Here is an 11,093-nt window from a genome sequence, read left to right as displayed (position 1 = left end):
TATGAGACAAACACCATTTTATTAACTCAATTCTATTTACATCAAGTTATATACAATAAACATTGCATTTACATAATTTAGACACAAACCATGCATCATTAGGCATCATTACTGGGGTCTACAAAAGCTGCAAGAGGATTAAATGTAAACATCAGGTTAGAGGACATTGTGTCGTGATATTTCTCCTGAAAAATCCACAGCTTTTACTTGCGCTTTAATTGAGCAAAAGTTGTAATGTTCAATATTAGGGAACAATAAAGAATCTGCTTAACTTCACCATGCACCAATATTAATATTGAATAATATGGTAAAGACAGAAATATTGAATCAAGCTAGCTTCATTTATCTAATACTAGTTATACCTCCTTGTAATATGATGCTTACATAATTTGGGTGATTTTTGCTATCTTTTCAGTAGACTCAAATAGGTCTCGATCATTCAAAAACATTGAAATAAGAAAATTCATGAGGAGGAGGATTGATTGTGTTCTGATAAAGGAAATTCATCATTCCTTTCATTTCTGAGATTCAAATGTTTAACTGTGCTTTATGGATTAAGTAGCAAAAAAAAACCCAATTCTTTTCAGAAATAAACAGTCTTGATCAGAATTTTAATACACATTTCCCACTCTTGCCAAATTAACAATTTCATTCTCTACCTATTTCACCCTTATCATGTGGCACAGAGGACACAAATCTTGGGGAAACTCGTTTGCTGCAAATTCTTACAGCCTACAGCTAAATTGGAAAATATCTCAATATTGAAAGTTACAGCAAATGTTGAATCAGAAGACAAATGTTAAAGGAAACAAATAAATAATGGAACTGCATCCAAGTTTGATAGTTGTTTGATTAAATATTGAGTAACTTCAATAAAGTTACACATTTTATTTTGCTGTAAAAAGACTATACAGCACTCAGTAGAAGGTGATATGCATATTTTAACTTCAGTACACCTCAAGTCTCACATAGCTGGACAGCTTGCTACCTATAGAGCAATAAGAAGCCAGGCTGAGTTCAACTCAGCAAGATTCTGAACAGCTCCTTATCCTAACTTAAGCTATCCACAAATCAACTAATTAGCTGTGCATCTTGAGGATTACTAAGAATAAATACATTGCCAATGGACATCTAACAGACCAATGGCATCTAAAATTGAACAATATTGAAACAAAAGTGACACCACTTTGTACAACAGGAAAATAATGTCCCTTTTTAAAAAGCACTTGGAAAGGCTTCAAAATTAAACCTTTACCTTCCTATTTCCATTGTCTAAAAATGTTACCCTGAAATGCATTGATAATTACATTTATTTAACAGAACTACAAAGCCCATGATGACAATAAATCATAGTTATTTTTACTTTTAGAATCTGTTAGTCACATATGAGTCAAGAAAATGTAAAATCCCATTGTGATAACTAAATTGCACTTTCATTTTATTAATTAGAATATGAGCAAATAGGTCAACTTTAAACCAGAATCATTAGGAGGCTGTACACTGATATCCTGGTGTTTCAGTGAGAGATTCATGGTGAAACACTCAGCTAATGTTATCAACTCTTACATGAAGATTCTAGAGGACAACATTCTCAAACGACTGTATGTAGTGAGCACGAACTGCTCTCTTTGTGACCATGTAATCAAGCCCTTTTATAGATCTGTTTAGTTCATTTTGTCAAAATTCAACCACACTACTATGATAAATGCAACAACTTGGTGAGTCTAATATATTTTGGACCCTAATTACTTCATTCTTTTTTCAATCATCTTTGACTTATTATTACAAAACCCCATTAATGTATGTAATAGAAAATTACCTTTCTAACCTACTACAGAAGCATTTTTTAAAAATCACGTCATTACACTAACAATGTCATCCATTTTTGTCAGGTATTCTTTTCCTTCCTTTCTCCTCAAAGAATGGAGAAATAAATTGCATTTATCCCTTTGAGTTTCAGGACACCCTAAACAGGTTCTAGAAAATGATGTATTTTGGAAGTATAGCCAAATAGTGGAGCAAATTGTCATAGAGGGAGCAAGGTTCCATAAAATGCAATGTGATAAATGATCAGAAAATGTGTTTTGCTGCTGATGGACAAGAATAACTGTTTAGTTCACAGAACTCCTTCCCCTTTGAAAAATGTCATGCACCCGAGATGATGTATGGAGTCAAGGTTCAACATCTCAACCAAAAAAGAAACCATTTCCTCATTAGCATTTAGCTCTCAAAATACATCTTACATCATGAGTAAAACCAAATTTAAATTTTTTTTCCACATCTGCCAATTTATATCCAAGAATGCAACAGTGGTCAATAAAAATTTCTGAGAGTTTCTACAATGTTTATTAAATATTGTAGTAGCAAATTCTGTATCTGAAGATCACTTTAAACACATGCAATAACAATTTGTATCTAGCTTTAATACTGCATTCCATTTCAGATCACTTAACTTGTTTTGATAAGGATGAAATTAAACAATAAAGCTGAGAATAAACTCTGGTAATATGATCAAGCTCCCACTGTTTGTAAAGGACATTAACAAGAATTTTTGTAGAATCAGCATTTTAACCATTCTGCTGACAGGTAAAATATTAATGGAAGACATCATTTATTAGTGTGGTCACATTTTTAGTCTTAACCCATCCTTGCAATGTTACATTAGCTTAAGAGATGGTGCAATATACAATCTCCCCCCCCACCCCCCCAACCAGGTAAAAATTATTTATTTATTTGCACACCTATATATCGGAGATTCATTAGTCCTCAACCCTTCCATACTTCCAAAATGATATTAACTACCTCTTACTTCTGAACTCATTAAAATAAAGGCACAGAATAAATTAATGTTCTATTTGACACTGAACAATGAGCTGGTATGTAGATTGTTGTTACCTTTTAGACAAGAAATAACCATTCACAAATCAAACTACATATAGGACAGGTTTTTGTTCATCATGTTGAAGTTGGTTTGCAAGTAGGAAATTTGATCTGGTTTAGTTACAAGGAAGGATAATGTAAATTTTGTACTGTGTACAGTAAATGCCAACCAGAAATCCACTTCTACATTGTCTTTCCGGAACTAAAGTTTTAGAAACATGTAGCACGAGGGAAAGCACAGGTGGTCATTGAGTGGCATGACATTGAACGAACACACATTATATAGTGAGAAAGGTCATTCAACTTGTCTTTTCGCTCTAGTCAGAAAAATCTGCTGATTTCTCCATATTACAGTAATTTCCTCCATTATTTTTACCTTACAATATGTTTATATACAAAGATTAAAACACCTGTTTTCAATTAAAAGTATTTGCAATCTTAAGGATCTTTATGATTGCATATGGTAACCTGGTCCATGTTCCTGCTGTGACCACAACTCTGCATATTTACAGGCAGATCAGCCTTTACTTTGACCATATCATCACTTTTCATAATTATTAGATTCACCTGCTTCTGTTATAAATATTACAAGAGTTAGATTTTTATTAAATATCACAGGATGTCACTAATCCTTTCTTCCACATACAGAAAGGCCTGTTGGGAGGAGGGACATGATGGATTTGTAACATTAAAAACAAAAATCCCTTTTCTCCTAATAACAGTTCACAGGAAGCCTGACTCAGGGTGGGTTCTCTTTGTAAAGGCATCAACAACCTTTCAACAGCTTATGAACTAGTCAACCATTTGAATTCCTGTTTTAAGTCCATTTGAATCGCATACTCTGCCATGTATTTTCCAACTGTTATCATAAGGGAAATGGAATACAACCTGAAACTTTACAGCTGATATGTTGCACGTGATTAATCCACTAGTACACCCATAGAGAGGGACTCGGGTGCACTGAAAAAAATCTCATTAATAACCAACAAAATCTTTTGGACTAAATTATTCTTGCAACTGAAAAATACTGGGATTTTGAGAAAAGTAGAATCTCACTCACATTGTTTGACAGATTGTGACCTCAGCTGACCTGAAAGGGAAAGTTAGCTACTAAAAAAAAAAGCAAAAATATTGACCTACTTCTACCATTTGCAACATTCGCTGGAGAAATATTTAAATTGTTATATTACATAAATATGTACTGGCTGAGTTTTCACTATTAGTAAGGCTTGCTAGAATGTGTACAGCTTAATGCAGCCCTAATTGTCATCAGCCTTTCCAACACGGTGTTCTAACCTGAAAAATGGAGACTTAGGTTCTTGCATAAAGTATAGTAGGCAGTAGGCAGTTATGCTACTTCCACATTGTCAATCAACATCACATCTGCTGCCATCTTCCACTGACCAATCCAGTTAGAGAAAAAAATTGCTAGATGTTCTGAAGTGAGTTCTCGAGATAATTCATTAGCCACTCGAGAATTCAAGTTCAGATTATCAACCCTTAAACCACAGAAGATGCTGGAATTATTCAACTATTCAATCAGCATGCAAATAGAGAAGAGTTAATGTTTCAATTTGATGAAAACCTGAAACATTAACTTTGCTTTCATCTCCAAAGATGTTGTCTGACCTACTGAATATTTCCAACATTGTTTTTTTGATTTCCATTGTCTATAAGGTTTTCCTTTTTCATTAGTAACCTTAACCAGTTTGCAATTTTTATTTAATGTACCATATTTCATAAAAAGAAAATCCAGCATTTTTCAAGCAAATGACCAGCGAAAGGATTTTCAGTTTAAAACTGGTGTAACCCAGTAACAAATCTGCTGTGATCTGACCAATATTTCAATATCTCATTATACACGACATCATTAGGAGTTACACTCTAAAGGGAATGTGCACTTCATCAGATACAAAGAAAGGACTTGTAGTACACAGGATCCCCATTGTTACAAATCCCTTATGCAAGATTCTCCAGGTTAGTAGGAAGAAAATCACAATGGAGCTGTCAAAGACATTGACATTAGTAGTTATTCACAACAAACTCATTTACAGATTAACAGGTGCCATAGAAAAGTGGCTGATGTGCAGTCAAATGCAAATAACTATATGAAGAAAAGTTTGTAAAAAAATTTAAAAAAAAATTTCTTCATGCAGATGCTTATTCATTAGATGACGACACTCAATTCTTTTGGGTCAGTTCTTCAGGATCTCAATTACTTTCCAAGAAACTTGCAGACAAAACCTTTGATAATCAGAGGTCGAAACTGACGCACACAGCAAGGATGTCGACCAAGACATATTGCACGATTAGAAGCAGAAAAGTGTCTCATCAAAATAGTAACATACTTTTTCCTGTGCTCCCCCAGTCTCTGTCCTTTCACTTTTCCAATCAGGAATCAAAAAAAATGTTTAAAAGCCTCTCCATGAAAATTCTTACAACAGCGGACACTTGTGCAGTGAGAACACAAGTTCTAACGGATGGGATATTTGAAGTGCAGGAACAAAAATAATCAAGATGACTCTTTCACTATCTGGGTTGTTACCCAGCTGAATGGACAAATTTTTATTCCCATAAGCATTTTCAATAATTTACATTGTTGAGGCATTTTTCACAAACCTATGGGTAGTTTTCTTCAGAGAAAGACTTTCCTTGTATATTTGATTGGTTTCATTTCCTTTACATTCTGTACAGTCTTCAAATCCACCAACATTGTGCGTTGAGTTGCAGGTTACACCTGGAAAGGCAGCAGTATTCTCATTCCTTACACATTAGGTATCCAAATATTTTCAACACCATGGATCACGCTCACCACGCCCTCGAGATAAACTGTCGCTTCGCTGCCAAGTGGTTCGAATAAGTGTGACAGCATCATCACATTTGTTCCGAATGGAAATGTCCTGAAGTGGCTTCTCCGGAAGATCAACCTAAATAAAAATATTCTGCATGAATCAACAGACACGAGGAACTCATTTTCCAGAGTTAACTGGGCATGATAATATTCCTGTATCCCAAATAATGCCTCCTATTAATGATACAACATCATGGTCATGATGTTTACCAACAGTACTCTAGCTACGTGTTCATTATTCAGAGATGAGCCTTAACAAGGAGCATAGACGGGTTATTTTTCAGTACGGGAAGCATATTACATCTACAGGTTCACGATCCTTTATCCGGAACCCTAGGGGGACAGTATGTTCCGAATTTCAGATTTTTCCAGATTTAGCAAAGCGCACCCGAATTGTGCTGCCGTATCCACCCCCACCCCCTTCTGGTCCCTCGGCCGCCTCTCCCAACCGCCGGTCCCCACTTGCCGGATTTTGAAGCTTTCCAGATTTTAGATGTCCAGATAAAGGATCGTGTACCTGTACTATTTTTTATTTTTAAGTTCTAGAGCTACTGGAATAGCAATCACAGTAAAGCCTTGGCTGACTATATCCGTCTAACATTTCACCAGGGTTAGGAATCCTGGATTGCCTTCAATTATAGAGCCCCTACAAATCTCCTTGCAGAAATTAGGTGGTAATTCATTGCTACAGGATTGAATTGATGTTAATAGTTCATCACTACCTTACATGATGTGTTAATTTGCTGTCATCAGAGGAAGTCCAGATGGTTTAAAATTCATAATTCCAAAAAGAGCAAAGTGCTTTGACAGATGATATATTGGCACTAACACTGACATAATATGCAATTGGGTACCACACATTTCTAGCTCACCTTGTAGATCTTTCTCCAAGCACCTTTCAACGCAGCTAGAAAACGTTGTAATTCCTCAGTACAACTAAAGTACAGGAACCAAGCGAGAGATTTCTGATCATCTGATAGCTCCTATAGTACAGTAGAATAAATAGGATTGAAGTATCAGATAGTAATGCTCCAAACCAGCAATTAACTAACTTTTTCAAAAGCCATCGAAGTTGGAATAATAACAGAAAAGTTACAGGAATCAAATTTTATAACCAGCTTTTTTTTTTTTTAAAAACTCTTGACATACCCTCTTGTTAATCAGTTATTGGAAATTAGGATATAGGTCAGGAAGGGCAGTATCAAGCAGCTGACTGTTTTATACCACTTCTGATATTCCTGAACATGGAGGTAAACTACTACATGTTAATAACTGCAGTTTGTTTCTAGGAAGATGTGCAAGAACTGGTAATGTTCATTTCTCATTTCTTTGAGCAGAGTAATAAAAACTACTTGTGTTATTTAATATTATTAGCAAGGGTAACACAATCAGATCTCTGTAACTTCGATGACTGAATTAAACTGGCAATCTTCAATGCAAGGAGTTGTACAAATACTGATACCATAATGGCATAGTGCATTCAAGCTTCTATACAAGGCTGCCTGTAATTTCTTTTATGTTTGCCACAAACATTTCACATTTCACCAGGGTTTGGAATCCTGGATTGCCTTCCCAGTGGCTGGTTACATTTCACCAGGGTTAGGAATCCTGGATTGCCTTCCCAGTGGCTGGTTACATTTCACATTTCACCAGGGTTGGGAATCCTGGATTGCCTTCCCAGTGGCTGGTTACAGGCCAAGGAATACATTGAATATTGATCTCCATGGCTCTTGTAGACTTTGAAGGAGATCGTGGGGAAACAATCTCAAAACCTTTTGAATTTTGTATACGTTATTTTATTCAGAAGTGGTAGTAGTTCACTCTTCAGTACTCTTGAGAATAGATCTCTATAACCTCAATATTTTTTCTATTCACAAACTTCATTCACTAGCATGGTGGACCAAGGATACCAAAGGATGTTGAAAGAACCAAAACACATTTACCATCTTTTAACAGCCCAACAGAAAAACAACATTCACCATGATTTTTTTTTCAAGATTATAGGGTAATAGTTTTTCTTACCATCAGACAGTACTCCCTGCTGGGGGCAATGGAGACACAATTGACGTGTGTTAGCTCAGTGTTGCCCAATAATCGGAAGAAGCCGGTCTGAGAGTCCTCATGGCATGTAAAGACCATTCTATCTGTCACAACAAGGCAGCATGGGATGCAGGGAGAGGGGACAACACCTTGTGGTATGATCTGACAACAGAACAAAGAGCCAACATACCAACAGGAAAACTCAAGTTATATTGTCATTTTTGTTAGATCAGTAGCAAACAAGAATCCATCAACATACAAGAGTCTAAAAAGTCACTGTAAATGTGTGGAAAAGAAAAAGTGTATATCATGGCTATTGTGATTTATGGTGTGAAAAATAAAAAATTATAAAAAAAAAAAAACATACAAGAGTCTAGAATTGATTAATCAATTCTCTCTTCTATGTGAAGATCAAATTCATCATAGATTCTGTTAACAATTGACATATGATTGATATTGCTGATATCACAATTGTTAATATTGAGCTATTTGCACTAAAGTATGCATGCATTCAACCTGATGGGCTGCTGTACCTTTGTAGTGACTGAATTCAGCGCCTGCTGTTGAGGGATTTTATTCTCACATTTTTGCAACTCCCAACTAGGGATCAAGATAATTTTCATATCAACTATAAACCTTTCTAGGAAGTCACTATATTTGCATCAATTCATTCCTGCAACACTTGTGCACGATCAGATGCTAACCAATGCACAATAGACAAAGTATCTTGCAAGTCAACAAAACGTGTCTGCATCACTCCCATTTATCAGTGTGATACCAACTTCACCCCACACCTCTCGGTCTCAGATCTGGTTAGATTATCTCTGTCAGCCAGGGTATAATTTAGCATTTCTGCTTCTAATTAATATCCAAGACTCCAGTCAAAGGGATATTGGGAGAAAGGCAGGATTGTGATAATTTGTTTACTGAATGTCCATAATAACCACCAGGGTTCAAACATAAATACATATTTGGGTGAGATGTAAGAGTCCTTTGTGGATTAAATCTCAGCCTTCAGGAGAAAAATGGGAAAAATACAAAGCAAACCCAATTAATGGAAGGCATGGTCATTTGCTGTTAAAGATGTATTTAATCTTATCACTTAGAATAGGCATCAAACTGTTGGCGAAAGAGGAGTACAGAAAACTAAAGAATGGAAATTATAAGACTATAAGATATAGGAGCAGAAATAACCCATTCAGCCCATAGAGTCATGAGCTGATCCATTTTCCCAACTCCCTGTCTCCATCTTGGGAGACAAGTTTTCCACTGATATATACTGCAAACCCTCCAACTCCCACAACTACTTGGACTACACTTCCTTTCACCCTGTCCCCTGTAAGGATTCCATCCCCTTCTCTCAATTTCTTTATCTCTGCCGCATCTGTTCCCAAGATGAGGTCTTTTTCGAACAAACGTGGCTTCCCCTCCACCTCAATAAACTCAGCCCTCACCCACATCTCTTCCATTTCCAGCTCATCTGCCCTGGCCCCCTCTGCCCCCAGACACAACAAACATAGAAACCCCTCACCCTTGCCTACCACCCCTCCAGCCTCCGCATCCAACATATCGTTTGCCGGAATTCCCGCCACTTACTACAGGATCCCACCACCAGACTAACATTTGTGCCCACCACGGTCCAGGGCCTCAAGCAGGCCTTTCAAGTGAAGCAACACTTCATATGTACATCCAGAGGACTTATCTACTGCATTCGGTACTCCCTTTGTGGCCTTCTCTACATCAGAGACACCGGTCGCAGATTGGGAGATCGCTTCGCTCAGCACCTCCGTTCCATTTGCAATCACAGCGGCCTCCTAGTGGCCAACCATTTCAATTCTGGGTCACACTCCTGTCCATGGCCTTATGTACTCTCCCACCCTGGCCACCCACAGATTGGAGGAAAAACACCTATTTTCCGACTGGGCACTCTCCTGCCACATGGCATAAACATCGACTTTACTGCTTTCCACTAAACCTCCTTGCCTTTTCTTTCCCCTCCCCCTTTCCTGTCTTTCCATTTCTTTCACCCACACAGGCCTACCATTCCCCCCCTTCTCCCTCATTGCTGCTGTCCCCTCCCTCCTTTCTCCACCTATCATCTCCTGCCTTGCCACCATTCCTCCCCCCTCCTACCCTTTTGTTCAGACACTTGCCGGCATTTTCTGATACTTGAATGTAGGGCTCAAGCCCGGAACATTGGTTCTGCATCTTTGCCTTTGCAACATAAAGGACACTGTTTGAACTGCTGAGCTTCTCTACCACTTTGTGTTTTTATGTCAACCATGGTGTCAAGTGATTTACTACATTTTCCCCACTCAGCCTGGCCTTCTCCCCATAACCTTTGATGCCCTGGCAAATCGACAACTTATCAAACTCTGCCTTAAATATATCCAATGACCTGGCCTCCACAACTGGCTGTGGCAACAAATTCCACAGATTTACCATTCTCTTGCTGAAGAGATTCCTTCACATGTCTGTTCTAAATGGATGCCCAACTTAATCCTAAAAAATTTTTGCATTTTGCAGCTGTTTTCACATTTTGACTCAGTGTTTACATACCCCTTTGGACACTGCCTGGCAGAGGTGCTGCATCCAGTCAGCCATCTCTTCCTCATTCTCAGCACTGAGTTCCAAAGCCAGCCCTTCTGTCAGAATCACCTGGAACGTGTGGGGGCGTTCTGTAGAGCTGGACCTTCGGCAACCTCCACACTGTTCCCCACTACAATATAAACAATGAGATCCATCAGGCACAAGTAGGCCTTTGAGGCTGTAATCACTCGTTCTACCATTCAACCTGACAACTGATATGCATCTTAACTTCACCTGTGATGGTGTAGGCTAGGGGTCCCCAAACCTTTTAGACCCCTTCAGGGATTACTTGGTCCCTCATCGACCCCCAGGCATGGACTCCTGGTGCCAAGCGTTGGGGGAGGGGATGGTGGTGTGGGAGAGCACTGAGTTGGGTGGTCGGACGATTGGTTTTAGTCCTTTCAGTCTGGCTTTTGAGCCCTCTGTCTGGTGCCATCTCGAGCCAGACATTAATTTGTCCTCCATTTGAGGCCCAATTAAGGAAGGGGCAGAAAGAGCACTTACCTGTTAAATGCAGTGTCCCGGGGTCTGAAGGACGTACGCGACCACCTGGTGCATGTGATGAGGGAGAAATGTGACAGAAATGCTTGGTGCCAGCTGGCACATATATGATGAGGGGGAACTGGGACGGTGGTGTATGAACGTTCATGGCATGCAATCCTCCTCCCCCAAAACACCATGCTGGACTGGGGGTGGGGGGTGGCAGTGGCTGTGCTGGATCAGCCCGGGCTGG

General features: G+C 38.5%; 1 protein-coding gene across 4 annotated transcripts in view; it reads right to left on the bottom strand.

Moving 5' to 3' along the window:
• plekhm2 (pleckstrin homology domain containing, family M (with RUN domain) member 2) overlaps nt 1–11,093 on the bottom strand; it is a 68,365-nt gene continuing 57,272 nt past the window's right edge. For all 4 annotated transcript variants that reach the window (XM_069918877.1, XM_069918878.1, XM_069918880.1 and 1 more), the window contains 4 exons: nt 10,331–10,490; nt 7,754–7,933; nt 6,604–6,714; nt 1–5,807 (listed from right to left, as the gene is read on the bottom strand). In XM_069918877.1, the coding sequence (XP_069774978.1) occupies nt 5,670–5,807; nt 6,604–6,714; nt 7,754–7,933; nt 10,331–10,490 (589 nt within the window). In that variant the 3' untranslated portion in view covers nt 1–5,669. The remainder of the gene's footprint in view (nt 5,808–6,603; nt 6,715–7,753; nt 7,934–10,330; nt 10,491–11,093) is intronic.

This window comes from Narcine bancroftii, chromosome 2 (genome assembly GCF_036971445.1).
Source record: "Narcine bancroftii isolate sNarBan1 chromosome 2, sNarBan1.hap1, whole genome shotgun sequence".
NCBI lineage: Eukaryota > Metazoa > Chordata > Chondrichthyes > Torpediniformes > Narcinidae > Narcine > Narcine bancroftii.
The sequence above is the reverse complement of the archived record's forward strand: the minus strand, read 5'-3'. Positions and strand labels throughout refer to the sequence as shown.